This window comes from Aptenodytes patagonicus, chromosome 3 (assembly GCF_965638725.1).
Source record: "Aptenodytes patagonicus chromosome 3, bAptPat1.pri.cur, whole genome shotgun sequence".
Taxonomy (NCBI): Eukaryota; Metazoa; Chordata; class Aves; order Sphenisciformes; family Spheniscidae; genus Aptenodytes; species Aptenodytes patagonicus.
In genome coordinates this window covers 8,812,468-8,832,818 of record NC_134951.1, presented here as the reverse complement: position 1 = coordinate 8,832,818, position 20,351 = coordinate 8,812,468, and the positions used below count along the sequence as shown (strand labels likewise).

The window sequence follows — 20,351 nt, the reverse complement described above, 5'->3', positions numbered from 1 at the left end:
ATTTCGTATTATAGTTATGTAAAAAACAGTCTCAAAGTGTTACAATAGAGTCTTTCCCGTCAGAAAACTTCTGGACTGATTGATGGAAAGGTCAGTTGGATTCATACAACTGGCAGGTGAGAGAGGGAGTTTTGTTTTCCTGCAGTTTTTGAGATCACAAGTTCCTCGTGCTGCACTGAATGCTTTTTTTTTACCTTAACTCTCTGCAAGACCATGGTTCAGATACCTAGAAAGAGTGCTGAGTATTATGGTTACAAAAATGTGTGTATGTTATAGGCTTAAAGTATGAAATCGGATAGCTTTCACATCATTAAGCACCAAATCTGCTGCATAAAACAGATGCTAACCCACCGGGAAGCTTCATTCAAAAGACAAAGCGGCAGCATGTGTCTCTGTCCCTGAGGCAGAGGAGGAGACTTTTTGCTATGTTGCACCTGAGAATTTACAGTCTCCGAAGACACAAACTGGCACGACACAGAACTGAACAAACAACGGAGGGAGAATGGTCCTAGAGCCGTGGCACTCTGCAGAAAAGTGGCGTCCTCAGTATCATTTCAGGGACGTTTACAGAGCAGCAGTCTCTAACCCTAACTGGAGAGCAGCAGTGCTGTTGGATGGTAGGGAAACGTGAATGTTTGCTCTAGAAGTGTGGAAGCAGAAATAAATCTTATTTCATGATCTGTTTCTTGTCCCGAATGATGTTAGACGAGACTGTGAATTTCAGCTACGCCCTTCAGCTTTCTGTCCTCATTTTTGCTGCACTCTGCTGTAGATGGTGAGGAAGGATTGCTCAGGCCCTGTGGAACTGACGGTCACTTGCTCAGCTTCACCAAGGGAGGTACACTTCGGAGACCCAGCACCCGTCCCCTGCCAGCTTGTCTTTGCTGATGTACGTGGAATCATCTACATTCAGCAAAAGATCAAAAGGATTTCCTCCGCACCTTAGTATTCTCCATCATGGACTTTCATCTCTGTTTTACCTAGAGGATGTTTTCACCTGCCTAGGGCCAACTCAGGCCACCAGCTTGTCATCATAATGATGGAACCGTGTTTACACTGGCTGAGAAGTTTCTGTCCAAATTGGCTGCGGCCCTTGAGGAAGTATTTTCCTTGTGTTTCCAAAAGAAACTCACCCTTTGGTCACCTTCAAAGTCATCGAGAAGAATCTGCACATTTGCCACATCCAGCAGCTTCAGCAATCCTGCCAGTGGCAGCCACGTCAGACTGTGAGTCTCAGCGCATAGACGTACCTGCTGACGTCAGTGCGGGATGAATGCAAAACTGTAGCCACCTCCAGACTCCTGGCAAAGTCTCAGCTGTGCTGAGCTGGCCAGGCAGAGAGAATGGGCAACTCCAGAATTCCTGAAGTGACTTGTAGGGGTGAAAGAAGAGCCATAAGAGAAGAAAGCTCCCTAAAAACACCCTGCAATCCTCTCCTAAGGGCTCTTGGATTGACATGAGTGACCACGTGGAAAGATGTTGGATGTGGAGACCCAAATGCCACATGCAGAGCAGAGGAGACTCAGAGAATCAGTTAACGCTTTCTGGTTACCAGATATTCACACACTCAGCTTGTCCCTCCCCAATTCCCTGCCTGAGCCCGTGTTCATACAAAAGCAGATCAATGGAAAAAACAGCAACTTGACCCAAGCGACGACCAGAGACTGCAGCAAACAGGGTGGAATTTCCGTGCTGGAGGATTCCCAGGAACTGGACGGTCAGCAGAAGCAATGCTACAAAAGCTAAGACAGATGTATCTTAATTACTCTGGCTGTGCAACTGAAGTAACGAGGAGCTTGATAGAGGGCACAGTTAGAAAACATGCTGGGATGTCGGCCTCCTCCGTGCCATAGCACAGAAGGGAATGTGTTTTGGTCCTGGCGCTGTGAGTACTGACTGCAGGCTTGGTGTCTGCGGACAGTAACGAGCCAATTAGGAAGTGCCTGACAGACCCGCTCTAACTGAGGAGAACCAGTAGGCGAGTGTAGGGTGTAATGCACAAGGAACTCATGCACGATGCACAAAGGGAACCAGAGTTCAATCTTCCTTTTCCTTCACCTTTCTTTTCAGACCCCACCGCGTTCTCGCTGGTTGCCAGCAGACAGTATTGTACTTGCTGCCTACAGGGTGGACCTGAGGAAAGGAAACTACGGTAAATCCAGGACTGAGACATCTTGCAGGGCAGGCAGAGCTAATCCAGAAATTAACTGAAACTGGACACAGTTTTGGAGTAGTCAGTGGTGGCACTTGGTGAACGCTGGTGTACCTGTGGCCCCGGCTCGGGTGGTTGCTCAGGGTCCCCGGAGAGCCAGATGTCCCTGGAGAAGTAATAAAGACTAATAGGAGAGAGGGACTTGGAGCTCATGGGACAAACTGGGGACAGAGTAGGCAACAAGTTTAATCCATCAAACCCATTTTGCATTGGGCAGAGACCGCTACTGGAAGATGATTGTCGTGGTTTAATCTCAGTCGGCAACTAAGCACCACGCAGCCACTCGCTCACTCCCCTCCACCCGGTGGGATGGGGGAGAGAATTGGAAGAGCACAAGTGAGAAAAAACTCGTGGGTTGAGATAATAAACAGTTTAATAATTGAAATAAAATGATGATAATAATAATATGATAATAATAATAATACACAAAGCAAGGGATGCACAGTACAATTGCTCACCACCCACCGACCGATGCTCAGCCAGTCCCCGAGCAGCGGCCCCCCCGGCCAGCTTTCCCCAGTTTCTGTACTGAGCATGACGTCCCATGGTATGGAATGTCCCTTTGGCCAGTCTGGCTGTGCCCCCTCCCAGCTTCTTGTGCACCTCCAGCCTTCTCAGTCGGTAGAGCATGGGAAGCTGAAAAGTCCTTGGCTAGTGTAAGCATTCCCTAGCAACAACTAAAACATCGGTGTGTTATCAACTTTGTTCTCATCCTAAATCCAAAACACTGTACCAGCTACTAGAAAGGAAATTAACTCTATCCCTGCTGAAACCAGGACAATGATTCTTCCCACTACCAGCTGGGGTTGGAATCTCACTACGCAAAAAAAAAAAAAAAAAGGGAGCTGCTAGGGGTAAAGGAAGCACAGCACCTGGCCCTGTTAGAAGAAATAGGATGGAGGAAAAAAAACCCTCGCTTTCCAACTTGCTCCGGTACCTCTCTGCTTTTCCTCTCCACTCGTTTCATTTCACAGCTGGTAGCTGAGGATGAATGATTTTATTTGCTCCTGAAGTGTAACGCTCCCACTGGGGATAAAGCAATGGAACATGGTGGGACTTTGGCAGCAGAAGCTATACTTGATTTTTAAGGTTTCTGGCTTCAAGAAGCTTTGATTTTTTTTGTGTCTTTGATGCCTCATTGTGAGAAGCCATTTACTTGGTGGTGTGTTCTTGCATTCTGCAGAATGGAAGAGCCAAGACTCTTTGGATGAGATTATTTGTCATCTACTGGTCTACGTGGTGGTTGCCACTGGGCTTTGTGGATTTGGCTGTCTTCCCTTTCCTTCCCCCTTGCTAACAAGAGAGCAATAAAAAATAAGAGGAAAAAAAAAAAGAAAAATAAGAAGTGCTGACAGTAAGTAAATAAAACAATCCAAGATGAATTTCAGAACACCTGAGAAATGGTGTTTTTTCCTGAAAACAGCAAAAGTGATTTTCAAAACTGAAAGAAAACCTCCGTGCAGCTCAGTCTATTTTACCTGCAACTGCTCTGCGGCTGCTCAGTGGCCATGGGAACGGTAGGACTGGAGTCTCGTGCTACTGGGAGAAACTTCTGATAGAGGTTCCCAGCAAAGCCATCAACAAAGCTGCTCCAAGGACAGCTGACCAACGTCAAGAAGACATCATCCCTCCAGGCTTCAAATTATTGCTTAAAAACTCCCATGGCAGCTTTTCAATGCCATTAATTTAGTCTCCAACTTAATGCTCGCCAGCAGCCAGAGGACTACCGTGAGCACAGACCTCACGTAGAGGCACTAGAGCTCTGAGTGAAGATGGTTATCGGCTCCTCAGCTTCACCCAAGCGTCTGGCTGACCTCATGGGAGGCCCCGGCTCTGAGATTCCTGCTGAACTGCGGACCTTCGTTGGGAAGCTGCTTTGAAAGGGGACGATCCTCTGTTGCAGCGCTGAGCAGTGCTCAGCGCTACTGCTGGATGCTTATGAATGTTATACATATGAAGAACATGACAATGCTGAAAGAAATTCCAGGTATGTCCCGCGGAGCGTATGGATAACACCTGTAAGTAGAAGATACATTAGAAGATAGAAGTAATAAGCTATTAACTACACATGACAATTAGACACATTATCTGTAATGACCATATTAATGTACAACCAGCATAGCAATGTGTACATCTGAAAATGTGCTTACGAGGAAACTCACATTAACCCAGGCTAATTCGTTTTTGTGACATTGAAACGGTAGTTTTATTGTACCTTTTTATTTTAATAAGATTTAATTGATAGAATCACGTTGCAAGTTCTTTTACTGGTTGCTTTTAGACCTAAAGGGTGCAACAGATAAAAGAACATTCACATTATTACCTGGTTTATGAATGTTAATTCATCTCTTAAAGTTTGGGGATGTTGTAAACAGAAGTCTCGGATTTGAGATTAAAAAGATTCATTTAAGGTTTTATCTTTTTCAAAGACAATGAAAGCAGAGGCTTTCTTTGTACAGATTTGAACAAAATCCACATTCAGTCAAGAACCATCAGAAGTTTCAGTAAAAGAAAATGAAATGAAAAGTCGATACATGAAATAAGATTTTTAATAACATTTCATCAAAGAGATTTTGAAAACCGTTAGCTGTGCATTTCTGGACATAAGCCAAGGCGTAACGACACTGCCTCTCTCTTCAAGAACAAGGGAAATCCCAGCAAGTGCTTTGTACCTCCTGTGTATGAATGTCTCCATCCCCAAGCTTACGTACATCAGACACACCATTCCTCATCGTCACGGTACCAACTTGTAGCTTCTACAATTGTGGGCACAGGAGAATTGGCCAAAATGAAAACCGGGCTCAGAAAAAAAGACTTAAAACCAGGTAAATCAGGAACTTTCTTCAAATGCAACTCCCAGAACTCACGCTTTCCCACGTCGGGAGCGAGCCTGAAGTTGTCCTGAAGGTAAATAACAAAGCACACAAGTAAGATAATGGCTCTAATCAGTTTTACGCTACTGTCTTTGCTCTTTTTCCCATGAGAGGTGTTAATTAAAATAAAGTTTAAAATCTCTGAGGTTTTGTGTATGTGTGGTTTGGTTTGGGGGGGGGGGGGGGGGGGGGGGGGGGGGGGGGGGGGGTGTTATGTAATCTTTTCTAAACCTTTTGATGAACCACCTGGAAGAAGTAAGCTGTTATCCCACTAAATTTATTCATAAATAATACTTGGTACACTTGTAGCATTACACCTCACATAACCTCTACAAAAGGTCATTATTAATCCATGTTACAGTTCAGCTGAAACAGAAAGAGTACTTAATGTACCAATGTTGCAAGAGAGCAACAGCCTTAGCTGCCGATTCTGCTCGCTCCTGCCCCCAGCCCCCTGCGTTAGACCGTGGTGACTTCCAACTGCTTGCACATCCCTCTCCGAAGTTTTCAGCATTGAAAAGGAAAGTCTCGTTACAATTAGTATTATACTTGATACATCGTCAGCGATTTGGGCCTTCGTTTCCCATTCAGCTTTGGCGCAGACCAGCCCATAAGTTTGGAAATGACTTCTTGGTTAAGGATAATTAAGCAATTCTCTTAATGTAAGGATTTAATTTGAGATTCCTAGGGTTGTATTTCAAATGCAGTATTTGTCTATATGTGCATAACACACCATGAATAGCCAGCGTAATCCCTTGACCAAACTATTAACAGCTTTTGCACTTGGTGTGTCTGCTCTAGTTGCCCGACACGGCAATGCCCTGTGCGTGTGTAGTTCCCGGTGCTCGCCTGGGGAGCTGGAAGAGTCCTACAAATCCATCTGGTGCAAGTTTAGACTGAGCGCGCTTCTAGGGGGAGACACTGTCTTTCATCAATCTAGAAATAATACAAATATATAGTAATTCCAAAATAAGCAGCTAATTTTTATACACTGATTGGCTGCATAGCCAAATTATAGAAGCAGCATTTGAGGCGCGTGCAATTCAAGGCACCCTCTCGGGGTGAACAGGGTAGCGCAGGTGACAGAGGTTTCCTGCAGAGCCAAGAGCACTCAGCCCTAACCCTCTCCTCCCGTGGGTTAGTGGGATGTTGAAACCAGGAACTGGCATGAAAAAGGGCCGTCAGGCAGCTGAGAAGAAACATGGACCATCCCCAGCATCCAGCCTGCTGGATCCACGGTGATCATGGACCACCTCCCGATTAAACAGCGACAATTACTGAGGACAGATGCTTGTTATGTACAGGATGAAGCCCACAACCGCCTAATTATTTTACCTGTTTTCCTCCTCCCCTGTTCATCAAAAGCTGTTAACTTCTAGCTGCACCACACAACGCTGAGTGCTCTTTGCAGCTTTTGCTGATGTTGTATCATCTTTAATATTGTATTTTGTGGACAGATGATTTTTTGATGGTGGCTAAGTTTCCAAATAGGCATTAAAAAAAGAGATTATATTAGCCCTGAGACGGCAGCTCCAATTCTATAATCTCATCACTTGATTCCTTCTCACGCAGTAAGTGCCACTGTGAAAGCCTGATAAACTGCTTAATGTTATCATGCTTTAATTTTATGGCTAGCAGTCTTGGATTAGTGTCTTTTCTTCAGTGCTGCAACCCATGCTACATAAACCTGTGCTGTTTTCCAGATTTCACCTTTGCATTTCCTCTCGCTTTCTCGCTGCAAAAGCCCACAGAACGTTTTCTTCTGTCAGCCTTTAAATTGGATGTTCTCAGGGTGATGGGTTATTGGCCTTCCCTTCTGCCTCCTCAGCACGAATTAGCTATGGAAATAAATTAAAACAGATGTATTGAAGGCAACGTTGCTAATATTAACAGTATTGTTTCAAAGGTAATAGGGAAAAGTTTCAAGAAGACAAGAGATGTTTAGAAATACTAACTAGCAAATACTTAAGTTATTCAAATGTAACTAAAGAAGTCATTTTATGCCTATAACGATGCACTGGGTCTGGCTGGGATGGAGTTAGTTTTCTTCATAGCAGCCCGTGTGGTGCTTTGGGTCTGTGACCAAAACAGTGTTGGTAACACACCAGTGTTTTGGACATCGCAGCGGTGCTTGCACAGCGACGAGGCTTTCTCTTTTTCCTGCTCTGTCCCACCAGCGAGGGGACACAGCCGGGACAGCTGACCCCAACTGACCAAAGGGATATTCCACAACATATGACATCGTGCTCAGCAATAAAAGTTGCGAGAAAGGGGAGGACGTTCAGAGTTATGGCGCTCGTTTTCCCAAGTAACCATTATACATGATGAAGCCTTGCTTTCCCGCAAGCTGCTGAACATCTGCCTGCCGATGCGACGTACTAAATAAACTTCTTATTTTGCTTCACTTGCACACACAGCTTCTCTTTTACCTATTAAACTGTTTTTATCTCAACCCATGAGTTGTTCTTGCTTTTGCCCTTCCAATTCTCTCCCCCGTCCTGCAGAGGGGAGTGAGTGAGCAGCTGGGTGGGCGCTCAGCTGCCACCTGGGCTCAACCCACCACAAAAGATGACACACGTGACAGCCACTTCCCCAAATCCACACAGAGAAGCAAGCAGAGAGAGGCACAACTGGTGGGCACAGGAGGGGAAAAGGGTCTTGCTTATACGCGCTATGGATATTCCACGTGATCACACTTTGCCCCCAACTCCATATACCTAAACTAGTGCTTACACCCCTAGTAACACCAGCGCAAAAACACACGCGCTTCTGCAGGCACTATTTCTAAACAACAACAGTGTAATATTTCAGGCTTTGACAGAAGTGAGGAAATGGGGGACAACGCAGCGTTTTCAAGGATTTCTTTATTATGTAAGTTTACTATCATCTAAAAACACCGACATATTAAAGACCAAGATGGAAGCTTCAGCTCGGAAGCTTGTAAGAATGCGTGTTCTCAAGCACTGATACAAAGACCTGGTCTATACTGCGAGAGGCATATTTAAAAAAACACTGCTCAGTATAAAAAAAAAGTTAATGTTTCCAAGGATCAAATAAATAATTTACAGTGATATGCAACAAAAAAATTATGAAAATCCAACAGAGATTTGAGACAGACTGTTGTTTAGAATTTGCAGTCCTAGACAGTAAATTGAAAAGTCTCCCATCGTAAGACAGGCATTACAAAATCACTGTCAGAAATTACATTTTACTGCTGGGCTGTTCTGAGGGACTGCTGCTCTCTAAGGTCTTGGAGGAGCAGTCTCTGAGGACTTCCAAAGAACTCGTGATATCCAGACTTTCAGAAGAAGCGGGTCTACACCCTTCTGTAGAACTGATGATGTCCAGAGTTTTGGAAGAACGGGCGCTGTAGCCTTTCGTACTGGCATCTCTTACGACTATCTCCTGCGTGGATGTAAACATTAACGGAACAAAGCCCTCGCTGTCCGCTGTGAGGACGATCCAAGATGAACCTGTGAAGACAGTAAACCTCTGTTTATAAGTTTTCCTGTAATTAGGTATGCTTAAGGTATAAAACACATTTCTTCTAAAATTAAAGTTAAATGCTTCTGTATGTTTACAGTTTTTCTAGCAAAAAAAAAAAAAAGTCATCTGGGGAGATACAGGTTGTATAATCTCAAAAATAAAGGACAGTTAACAACTATGCGAAGCAGCTTTCTGACCAATTTTGCCACTAGGGGACAAGAGTATAATAAATGCATGTTTCAAACGCGGAGGAGGAATGAAATTCTGAACAGAATTCATAAGCATCCAGACTTGTTTTTGTTAGATATTCATAAGCTACTTCGCAGTGCTTAAGCTGTGCAGATACTGTAGAAATTTATTAAATTAAATGACAAATTAATATCGTAAAAACAATTTAGAAACTGCTTCTATTATGTAATTTCAATAGAATTAATTCCAATAAATACAAGGAAGAAATACTGTACTATACTGTACAAACCCCATGTCTCTGGTCCATTTGCTATTTGACTTCACATCATCATTAGCATTTTTACAATTTGAAATCGTTTACTGAATCCGAAACACCAACTTCTACCAATGCATACAAACCAGGAAATTTTCCTACTTGTATCTGTTAAGTTGAAGAAGAAATAAAACAGAGCTCGTGTGGGGTGAGGGAATTCAGAGAAACATTTCCAGCTGTTTGTAAATTTACATTATGTAACTTCATGTCACAAGTAAGGGCACAAGAAGATTGTCGCTTAAAAGCACGCAACCCTTTAATCTTTTGGCTTAATCTCTCATTTGGACCAAACTTTAAAATCAATGCGACTCAGGAATTTGAAAATACCATTCCTACTTTGCCCACTTATCTAGTAATATTTGTAAAATTAATAAAGAAACCTACTGTAACACCGCTTTCAAAATTTATCTAGTAAGGCTAGTCATATGCATGATGATTATTCATTCCTGGGCAACCAGTTCTGTTAAGTTTACGTTTTTGAGCTAAAAATGAGAAGTCGAAACTAATGCAGGTAATGGGGACAGGTTTCCTGCCAGAAAGAGTTGTTCAAGTCTTACAGCTCAAAATAAAATTCCAGTCTGAAAAATTAAGAGATCGATACCTACAAAACTGCCTACTGTTATCACAGGGTATATCACACGTTTCTGGGTTGTGCCACAGCATTAAAATAGTCACTGTGTTTCAATGAACATAACTGATCCTGCAACAGGAAAACTACTAAACTAATGTAAGACAGCGGCAAGAACCTTTTCAAGATTCAATTGCTAGCGAATTACCTGACTACAGTTTTATCTAGGTATTGGAATACTAAATATATTCCAACAACCACTTGAAGAAAAATAAAACTTGCACAATGGTAAGACCAGCAGCCTTAAGGCTTTGGGATAGTTGCTCAGTAATCTGCAAGGAGGCAGAGAGCAGACACAGTAGGCAAGTAGCTGGAATATAGTACAGAGAATATCTGTAGTAGTGAGAGATCATAACCCAAAAGTATGTTTTCTACCTCCGCCAGAAGTAAGACGCTTAGAATTGACATGTACACAGGCACACAGGATGAACAGATGACAACAGAGAAGACCACAGCAATAAGAAAGGTAGTTTTCCTCACAGCAAAACTGGAAGTGACATGCACTGCTAAAGTGCATTTGTAAATGCAAAAATCTGTCAATTTTAATTTACAGAGCTACTTTTGTGTTTACAAAAAACTATGGGATTTCTTAAAGGAGACCAGATACTGGAACTACAGATTAAAATATAGAAAACTGCATTCCAAAACCACCAATCAACTCTAACCTCCTCATTACTCAGACTTCTCTATTTAGAATAGCTGAAAACATAAATAAAATACTGGGTGACAGTAATTTTCCTGTACAGCTAGCTACTTGATAAGGGGGTACCAATACATAAAAGTTTGCTCATTTTTTTTAATAGTGTAAAGGTTCTTCTCAGTAAAAGCCCAGAGAAGAATCTTTATGTTATAAAAGAAATGAGCAAACCTTTATTAATAATCTTTCATTATTTATTCCTTGGGTTTTTTCCAGATGGGATTATGCATATTGCTTCTGCTCACTGAGAATGTTGCATGTGTTTGAAGTGTTTGTATTCTTGGATAAATACAACATACCATGTTGCATTTCTACAAGAGAGAGACTGAATATCTGCTGGACTATATTTAGACGGAGTTTACCACCACAAAGAATAACAGCTCGTCTTTCATCTGAATCACTTCTGGAAAGCTGCTTCTGTAAATTCAAGAAAGAATCGTTAGATACTGTGATGTATACTTCAGCAGAGATGTCAAAATGGCATTAACCAAAACAGGATCACAGACATGCCTTCAGCTACATCATTCACAGAAAGCCAGATGCTACATACATTCATTCAGACCCATTTGCAAGATTTATAAAGTCTCAGCTCTCAAAGAGATGACCCGTGAGTGATAGCAACTGTGCTAATTCAGCATGTGTCAGAACAACAGGAGAGGAAAGCATACACTACTGCTGAAGAAACTATGAGCTTCATCCACAGCACAGTCCTGACTCTCATCCTACCACCTGTGAGGGACATTTTCCTGGGGAAGTCTATAAAGCTGCGGGTTTTCCCATCCTCCCCCGTCCTGATCCACAACTTAAGAAGAGGCGAGAACTCCTGCCCGTGAATGTTTGGGGCGAGGAACGGACTAACAAATCAGAAGGGCTTGTTTGTCTCACCTCTGACCATCGCTGCCCCAAGCCTTAAAATCCAAAAAGCACCTTCAAAAAATATCCCCCATGGGGCAGAGTGAAGCATTTTTAAAATCTGCAAAAGATCAGCCATTACCAAAACTGCAAACTCTGTCTTTGCCTAGGATAAAATTCACACAAGGATGTCACTTCCCAGGGAAGCCTTGATAACATCTCTGGGTCATGACAAAAACACGATAAAGTAAACTCTGACTCCTTCTCCACGCTGAGGATGGACCCATCCATCTGCAAGGATGGTCAAGGGGAGGTTGGAGATGCACACATGTTCTTTGCCCCCTGCACTGATAAACTCTGCCCTCTCAAAGGCGCTACTTGTTTGGGACATTTTGGGTTTCCTCAACATTTTGTAAAATACCGCTAATAACTTGGGCAGTAGAGAAACAATCAGGGCTCAGCACACGAGGTGAGGATCCCTGTTTGCCTGTTAACAATTTCTGAATCAAATACACTCTGACTAAAGTTAAAACACAGTATTTTCTGCCAGACTTTCCAACGTCACTTGCAATTCAAAAGTCAAATGCTTTTCTTGCATGAAATCATCAGTGATCAAAATATGGAGGTAAAATTGTAGCATTACTTTAATTTGCGAAGCACCCCCACGCAAGTGGAGCTAATCTAGCTCTTGGAACACGAAGACAAGCTGACATGTAACTCAGTTTCAAACTATATGTAAAAAGAGCTGAATATAGAAACGCAACAAAAATTTGTGCTACCTCAAATTAAAGTAGGCTTCTAAACAAACACCTCAGATAAACAAGACACCAGCCTTGCTGAGGGAAACCTTCACTTTTCAGAGTAATGCCCCCTATATATTTGAGAGAGCTAGAAAAATTAGAGTTATTACAATTATTAAATGTTTACAACGGAAAACAGTGAAGAGAGTGAGGGAATATGATCTAGGACCTAAGAGTGTTACAAAATGCTACAAAAGTTAAGAACAATAGTTTTTTGCAATAATAAAGCTGAAAAATTAAGAGCTTATTGAACGGAAAACAGCAGTTTAAATGACTTTGAATACTGACTATGGTTCATTAATCTGAATTCTAGAAGTGACCTAGTAGATTTGTGCCATGTTTTGATAATCGGGTAACTTACGCTTTCTAGCATGAGATTTGGAAGTGCCTTCTTTCAGCCAAGGCAAGCGTCTTTCACATGAAATTTGATTTTAAATCCATTTTTAAGCTATGTTAATGGAATTATCTGTTTTGTCGCAAAGGGTCTGTCTCCTTCTCAAGATAGTACTCTCAATACCAATTAGCAACATCTCAGTTTCAGAGCCAAAGCATTTTTTTTGTTGTTGTTTCAGTCTCCATTATTTTAGTTGTCCTCACAGGAGGATGGGAGATTGATACCGATGCCCACACATGGAAATTTTCACTTGTCTAAATTTCTAAACAGAAAGCTTCAGAAGTTGCCTAAGAAAAACATTACCTCCCTAGAACTTCATACAAGTCTTGAATTCTGCAGCTGAACTGTCACGCGTGGGTTCTCTGGAGTCCCAGCAGCCTCTGTGCAGAAGGAGAAGGTACGCCTGCCTGGGTCAGAGCCAACGAGCTCAGCCCAGCGCGAGGCGGGGACAGGGAGCTGCACATTCCCGAATCTTACCTTGCTTTAAAAACACCGAACGCCTGCAGAGTAATGGGACTTGCAACATCAGTCCCACCTACAGGAACAGGATGGTAATCTAATCCTATTGACCATTACATGATAACGGTCTTTCCCCCCCCCCCCCCCCCGAAATGCTCCGGTTTTACCACCGGTACAGGTAACTGTGCAAGAATGAAAGCACTACTACAGCATCCATCTGAAACGGCAACCATTTCAGATACGTTACTTCAAGTTTAATTTAAAAAGTTATCTGAAATATTTCCCTCATTCTATCTCCCATCAGAGAAAAATACAAATATGTAGTTTTAAAGGAACTGTAAATAGGGACTGAGATGCAATTACAGGAATAGTAGGGAAGAAGGACAACAAAAACAAGCCAGGGTTACGTAAAGCCTAAATAAGTCTAAATAAGACTCCTATCGGATTCACCTGCATGCAGCGAGATCATTCACGTGTAGCGAATCTGCACATACTAAACATTCAGAGGATGCTATTCTCCCTGCGCATAATCTGACAAAAGTTCGTGTTTTAAATCCGTATAAAGAACATACATCCATAAACAGATTTTATCATTAAGGCTTCCAATATTAAAATTACCTGGCAGGTGATGTTAATAAAAGAGGGTTCCTGAGAAGATGGGTACTCTGGAAGATTTCTCTTCCCAGATTTTAGCAGCTCAGTTAATTCACAGAGATGATGCTGTAATTCTGTGAAATTACCAGACAGTTTTTCTACATTTTTCAAAAAGTAACTCGCCTCCTTTTCACTTAATAGGTTATTCTTGTAAGAATTTGGTATTTTGGAAGCTGCATCTGCCTGCCTTTTTGGAGATGTTGGCTTGTTAGAAAACACCAGCGATGCGGCAGACAGTGGCACAGTCCGATTAACTGGTTCGGCATTGAGAGACTCAACAGCTGGAGGAAAATTCACGGAAATCTTTTTATCTTTGAGGTCACTCATGTTCAACAACAAGCCTTGTTCATAAATGGGACTCTTAATTTCTTCAATGAGTTTCCTTCTGCTGGTAGGGGACTGAATGGCAGCACGATCTGGTATCAAGAGTCCACGGCTGAGAGGGTGAACATCTGTAGAGAGATCATGAGGTATGTTTGAAAGGTTCAAATTGGAGGTCCCATTAACTGGTGCAGATATGGAGGGACCCATTTCAAATATTAGTTCCTTAATCATCAATCGGATCATATATTTGTCTGATCTTGAAGAGGGAAGAAATGCAGGGTCAGTGAATTTTTGTCTTCCAACCAGTATCAGTAACAATTTATTGGTCAAGAAGCACAAACCCTTTGGTTTCTCATTTTTCTCTAGCTGAATTTGTTGAATATTGGGTAAATTGGATGAAGTCAGTGAATAGACTAAAATAACATTACAAGTATTGGAGGCAACCGATACCGTTTGAGTTTTGGGGTCAAAAGCCATTATATCAGGAACCAGAATGCCTGGGATGCTAACTTTTTTGGTAGAGGTAACCTTTCTTTCAAAAGTCACCAAGATTAGATGCGAAGAATCTTGGCCACTTCCCGTTAGGTAGTCCTTGGGCCTCAGATGAAGAAGAGGACTAGATTCAGCACCCTGCTTGCTAGAAAGTATGTGAGTTAGATCCACAGGAGATGTAACAACAGAGAAGGGCTTCTCAGAGTCCAGTGATTTTTTCCCCCCATCCATGGAATACTCTTCCTCACCGCATAAGCTGGACTGTGAGGGGAAGGACTCCGTTTCAATGCTCGCTGGAACTTCAAATGCAACACCAGCATTTAAGCCACAGATCTTGTCTAGAGGAAGCTCGGTGGCAACAGCAACTTGGAAATTCAGAGTAGCGTCCACAGCACAGATGTAGCCTCCCACATCAAAGACTGGGCAAAAAGAACAAGCATTCAGTGTTTTCTGAGCATCATCCCAAATGTAAGAATGAAGGGCACTGCCTACTCCTACTACTAAGCGATTGCCTTCCTTCGTCCAACAAGCGCAGTGGATGAGACCGCTGCCTTTAATATCAGCTTTAATTCTTGAGTTGTTGAGATGAACAGAGTGTAAGACAGAGGCATCCCGTGTAGTGAGCACAGCCAAGATCTCCTTCTTCGGATGCCACACACAGCCTTGGGGGAGCACTGGAAACGGCTCGCTGATGTCGCATATCTGAGAAACTAAGAGCTTATTTCTTTCTGTAACATTAAAACAGAGCTGCCAAATGGTGATATGCTTTTTATGTTGAACAGCGAGCAGAGCTGGGGCATCAGGGGGACACGGGCCCCAGTAGAGTCCATGGACATGTTCAAACTGACCAACAACACTCGAGTCACCAAATTTTGGTTCTCCATTATGAAGGTGTAAAGAAGTTAGTATCACCTGTTTCCCATCTGTCCAGGCAATACCATGCACAGGGTGAATTGCTTGGTATAAGGCATTAAGGCCAGTTCTCAGAAGCTTCGCCTTTCCTAGCTCCATGCTTTTTAATGCGAGACATCTAAACAAGTTAGAATGAAAAGAAAAAAAAAATTATTGTAGAGGATAGAGGACAATACCTGTACAATTATTTAGCTTATGACCCTGCCAATGCTGGACTCCTCCTTCCAGTGAAGTCAATATACACATAATGTTCATCTATGCTTAATCCCCAGTGCTAGAATTCTTTGTTTATGATGTTTCCACAGTGAAATGCAATTTTAAGAGAAAGAAACTTTGCTGTTTACATAGGCTTAGTTTGCTGCATTTTCATCACAAGACCAGTCCTTTCATTCTAATCGACAGGTTGCTGCTTCTCAGAATATTTTCAAATTACTTCAGTATTAAAAATTTTCAAAATACCGCCTCTGACTCTCAGCTTCGTGGACCATTTGTGATCAGATAAAGTAATCCCTTACAAGTATAACCAAGCATTAATGTATTATCTCTAAATCTGATCCTGTATTAAGTGGGTGAGAACAAGGCATTTGTATGGTTATTCCAGAAAGCCCTGTAAAAAAGCAAATGCAATTTTGAAGAAAGTTAGGATCAAAGCAGATTTTTCTGAGGAAATGAATGAGAAAATAATTTAAAAGAACTTAGAACACAGAAGGGGAACAGACCCGTCTACCTCAGGCATGAGCCATACTATAGAATCATAGAATCATAGAATAGTTTGGGTTGGAAGGGGCCTCTAAAGGTCATCTAGTCCAACCCCCCTGCCATGGGCAGGGACATCTGCAACTAGATCAGGTTGCTCAGAGCCCCATCCAACCTGACCTGGAATGTTTCCAGGGATGGGGCATCCACCACCTCTCGGGGCAACCTGTGCCAGTGTTTCACCACCCTCAGCGTAAAAAATTCCTTCCTTAGATCTAATCTCAATCTACCCCCCTTTAGTTTAAAGCCATTCCCCCTTGTCCTGTCGCAACAGGCCCTGCTAAAAAGTTTGTCCCCATCTTTTTTAGAAGCCCCCTTTAAGTACTGAGAGGCTGCAAGAAGGTCTCCCTGAAGCCTTCTCTTCTCTCGGCTGAACAACTCCAACTCTCCCAGCCTTTCTTCACAGGAGAGGTGTTCCATCCCCCTGATCATTTTCGTGGCCCTCCTCTGGACCCGCTCCAACAGGTCCGTGTCTTTCCTATGCTGAGGGCTCCAGAGCTGGACGCAGGACTGCAGGTGGGGTCTCAGCAGAGCAGAGTAGAGGGGCAGAATCCCCTCCCTCGACCTGCTGGCCACGCTGCTTTGGATGCAGCCCGGGATCTGATTGGCCTTCTGGGCTGCGAGCGCACATTGCTGGCTCATGTCCAGCTTTTCATCTACCAGTACCGCTACCCTATGATACTATACCTATCATATATGCTATCATATGATAGCATATGAATGACTCTCAAGCTTCAACATCCTCTAATGCAGTGATTTTTTTTTTTTTTCTTTTCCTAAATGATTCAGCACCTTTTTGTCAAAGTTCGCAAACCACCCTGTAGCTCACTACTGTTTGCTGGGTAGAAGGGACGAAAGCAGTAGGCAGCTGACTATGCCCGCAGACTGGTATTTCAACATACCTGAATATTCATACAAAAATACACATACATTTTTAAATGTGCCTTTTTTTTTTTTTTTTTTTTTAATATCTGCAGTCATTCTGGGGACATTTTTATCATTTGGATATTACTTTAGGAGTACTTACATTCATAGTGTCCTGCAAAGTAGAAATTACTGGTTTATAGGTAGGAAATAAAACCACAGAAAACCTTCATTCCAGTATTTTTGAAAAATGGGTTACATGATTTGCCTGATGCCTCAAAATAAGCCTCTTCTGTTCTCTCTACATAGCAGAACAGCTTCAAAAAGGAGAATGGGAAACTGCCAGCAATCATTCTCCGTGATCTGTAACCAGGTGTCTGGGACATCCAGAAGCCATATGCCAGGCACCAAAACTTCAGAAGGGTTCAGGATTTTACACATATTTCTAGTTTTTGAGCTGTGAGCAATCCCTACTCTGTGCACAGAAGCCAATTCAAAGGAATTGATGGTTTCCTCACTTAAGATTCTGTGTAGGATTTGGCTCAGCTGCAAAGCTATGGCACAGAATGAGTTGCAGCTTTAGTAGGAAACATGCAAAACAAGAAGAAAGTGTTTGAGAAAGTCAAACTGTCAAACTGGAAGTGTTTATCACAATGTGCAGGGCCTGGCACTACTCAGTATTTTAATTAACCATTTGTGGATGACCCCAAACTTGGAGGAAGGAGATTGGAAGAGTGGATTTCAGAGACTAAAATTGGATAAAAAAAAGTTATGTTATGATGATCAAGATAATTTCTTCTCAAACTAGTAACAGGTGCAAAATAATATACTTAGTAAAGAAAAAAAAACCACACATGGATACCTCTTCAGGAGTAATTCCCTGGTAGCAGTACAGCAAAAAGGGATCTGGCTTACAGTGGATCACAAACTGAATATTTCAGTAACGTGAGAATGTTGCCAAATAAGACAGTATCAGTCTGGAATGTTTTTAAGAGGGATGCCATACACAACGGAGGTAATTACCCCACTTCCTCAGAGCTAACAGTATCTCCAGTGGAGTACTGTGCCTAGTTCTGAGATTAACAGTCCAAGGATGATGGAAATGCTTAACAGAGCTCAGGGACCAGAGAAACATGAGAAGTGGGTTCACTCAGTTTGGAGAAGATTGCGAGTGGAAACTTGCAAACACGAAGCAGTCTGCTAACAGGAGAACACGGATCCATTGTTCTCCAGGCCCACTCTGGCTAGCGCGAGATAATAATCAGCTTAGTTTCAACAAAAGAGATTTAGGTCAGCTATCAAGGAAAAATTCTAACTATAAATGATAGCTAAGCATTGAAGCAGGTTACCTTAGAGAGGGGGAGAAGGCACTCCATGAATTTCATAATCTGTAAGGGCCAATTAAGTAAATGTCTGTCAGGGATAAGTTTAAGTACACTGGGTCCCGCCTCACGGTAAAAGAGCACTCAAGATACTTCCAACCAACTTCTCCACCATCTACCTGGTTCTCCTCTAAACTCCAGTATAACCAACCTCAATCTTGTTCAGCAACCGCCACTTGCAGGAAAATCAAAACGTTAGTTGTTTGCTCTTTAGTGCTCTGAATCACACGCACACTGCTAGGCAATACTTACTAACGGAAGGGAGATGGTAACGTGCCTCATAAGATATGCTAAGATACTAAGCCTCCTGGGCCATCTGGATAGTTCCCCGTGGTACGAGAGACGTTTTATGCTATTCCCGGCGGACCTGGAAAAGCAAAAGCAGCAAGACACCCGCTGGCCGTTGCGCTCCAGCCGCCTCATGCCCAAACCCCCGTCACTCGGCCCACCACCGCTTCCACCTGCGTGGGCCGCGGCGCTCGGGGCGTCGAGGCATGCCGCCACCGGCGAGGCTCCCGCCGACCGCCTCCTTACCGGCGGGCAGCCTCCTCTGCAGCTGTCCCGGGCCTCACCTCACACCCCCGCACCCTCCCCGGCCCGGCAAAGGCCGACCTCCCCTGGGGCAGGTGTCACGCTACTGCCGCAGCCGTGCGGGCAGGCCGGGATGCTCGGTGAAACACGGCGCCCGTCCCCAGCCCCTCTGGGCAGCCATGGCAGGGGGCAAGAGAGAGCGCCCAAACCCGCCCGCCCGCCCGCGCCGCTTCCCCCGCGCCGCCACCCGCCGCTCCCTGCGCGGGCCCGCCCGTACCGATACTCCCCACCTCCCCCAGCGGCCCGCCCGCTCCCTCTCCTCCCCGCCACGGCCAGCAGCCTCACCCGCCCGGCGGCCCAGCTCCGGTGAGGCGGTCCCCGCGGCCGCGCGGCGGAGCGCGGCGCTCGGCTCTGGCGGGCACCTCCCGGACGCGACGCGACGCGACGCGGCCCGGCCCAACCGCGCCGCCCCGCCTCCCCGCACGGCCCGGCCCTGCCCAGCCCCGCACCGCACCGCCTGGCCGCGGGGGGCGGGCAGCGGCGCTCTAGCCGACCACGCCTCAGCTCTATGACCCAGCAGGCGGCGCCTAAAAGGGGCGGGCGCTAGAACTACAGCTCCCAGGAGGCAATGGGGCGGGGCGGTGACGTGCACGCCCGTGTGCGTGCGCGCGCCCCGCCCCCTTCCCCCCACTGATGCGGGGGGTGGCGCGAGCGGTTTCCTCAGGGCGCTTCAACGGTCGCCGCTGCTGAGGGGGCCGCGGGCGACGTGACAGGGACTTGTCCCCTCCGTCGCTCCTGGGTGGGTGGGTCACGTACCGTGTGACATGCCCGACCCACGCCCCCCTGGCGTGGCCGCATCCGCGTGGCTCTGGGTGAGGCCTGAGAAGGGGCCAAAGGAGAGAGGAGATGGCTCGGGTGGGAGGGCGTTGAGTCCCCAGTGTGGAGTATCCCGTGGCGTGAGGGGTGCCTGGTGATGCGGACACCAGCAGTGTGCCTGGCCTGGCCTTGCTACCAGGGGTCGGTTCACCCCCCTGGGGCCGGAGGGTGGCAAGATAGATAGCTCCTATGACCCGGCAGATACGACACTGGTCTGAACGCGAAGCCTGCAAGTTTCAAGGCTTACTTGGATCCTTCTGCACAAGATAAAGATGCAAAATGAGATGTGGGCCTGCTTTGTTTTGTGTTTGGTTTGTTGTTTTTTTTTCCTTGGGAGGTCACATTTAAGTGAAGAAAGCATATAAATATGATACAGAACTACTCCAATACAACTTCTTTGGTCCTGATTTATTGCATGGGGCATAACTTCTTACAAGAGTCTGAGGCCTTGTTAAAGTTGATTATATTGCAAGACTCTGCCACTTTGTCACTACTTAGTACTGCAGAGCAGTCTGATCATCGTACAGTTTTTGAAACCCATACTTTTGATAGGATGTTGAAACACTGCAAAAGGTGCCTTAAAGAGCTGCCAGAGGTGTGAAAAAAATGCGTGAAATGGTTGCAAGATCAAATATGTAAGTAGCTCAAACTTAGCAA

The 20,351-nt window shown here is 44.4% G+C and overlaps 1 protein-coding gene across 4 annotated transcripts; it reads right to left on the bottom strand.

Annotated features, from left to right (window-relative positions):
• Positions 1–7,931: 7,931 nt before the first annotated feature.
• Positions 7,932–19,218, bottom strand: WDCP (WD repeat and coiled coil containing). Of its 4 annotated transcripts, none has more exons than XM_076332691.1 (5): positions 19,164–19,218; positions 18,540–18,654; positions 13,522–15,403; positions 10,698–10,815; positions 7,932–8,558 (listed from the first exon to the last, which is right to left on the bottom strand). In XM_076332691.1, the coding sequence occupies exons 3-5, from the start codon at positions 15,382–15,384 to the stop codon at positions 8,287–8,289; spliced, it is 2,253 nt and encodes a 750-aa protein (XP_076188806.1). In that variant the 5' UTR covers positions 15,385–15,403; positions 18,540–18,654; positions 19,164–19,218; the 3' UTR covers positions 7,932–8,286. The 4 variants fall into 4 exon arrangements, with proteins under 4 accessions (XP_076188806.1, XP_076188807.1, XP_076188808.1 ...); XM_076332692.1 differs by having other exon boundaries at positions 10,761–10,815; XM_076332693.1 differs by lacking the exon at positions 10,698–10,815 and having other exon boundaries at positions 8,430–8,558.
• Positions 19,219–20,351: the final 1,133 nt, after the last annotated feature.

Bases quoted from the DNA above. Each gene is read 5' to 3' on its own strand.
- WDCP (XM_076332691.1), bottom strand. From the start codon at position 15,384: ATGGAGCTAGGAAAGGCGAAGCTTCTGAGAACTGGCCTTAATGCCTTA. The intron at 10,816-13,521 runs GTAATTTTAATA...TTGAATTTACAG, and splicing joins TTATTAACATCACCTGCCAG to AAGCAGCTTTCCAGAAGTGA. The intron at 8,559-10,697 runs GTATGTTGTATT...CTGTCTTCACAG, and splicing joins TCTTGTAGAAATGCAACATG to GTTCATCTTGGATCGTCCTC.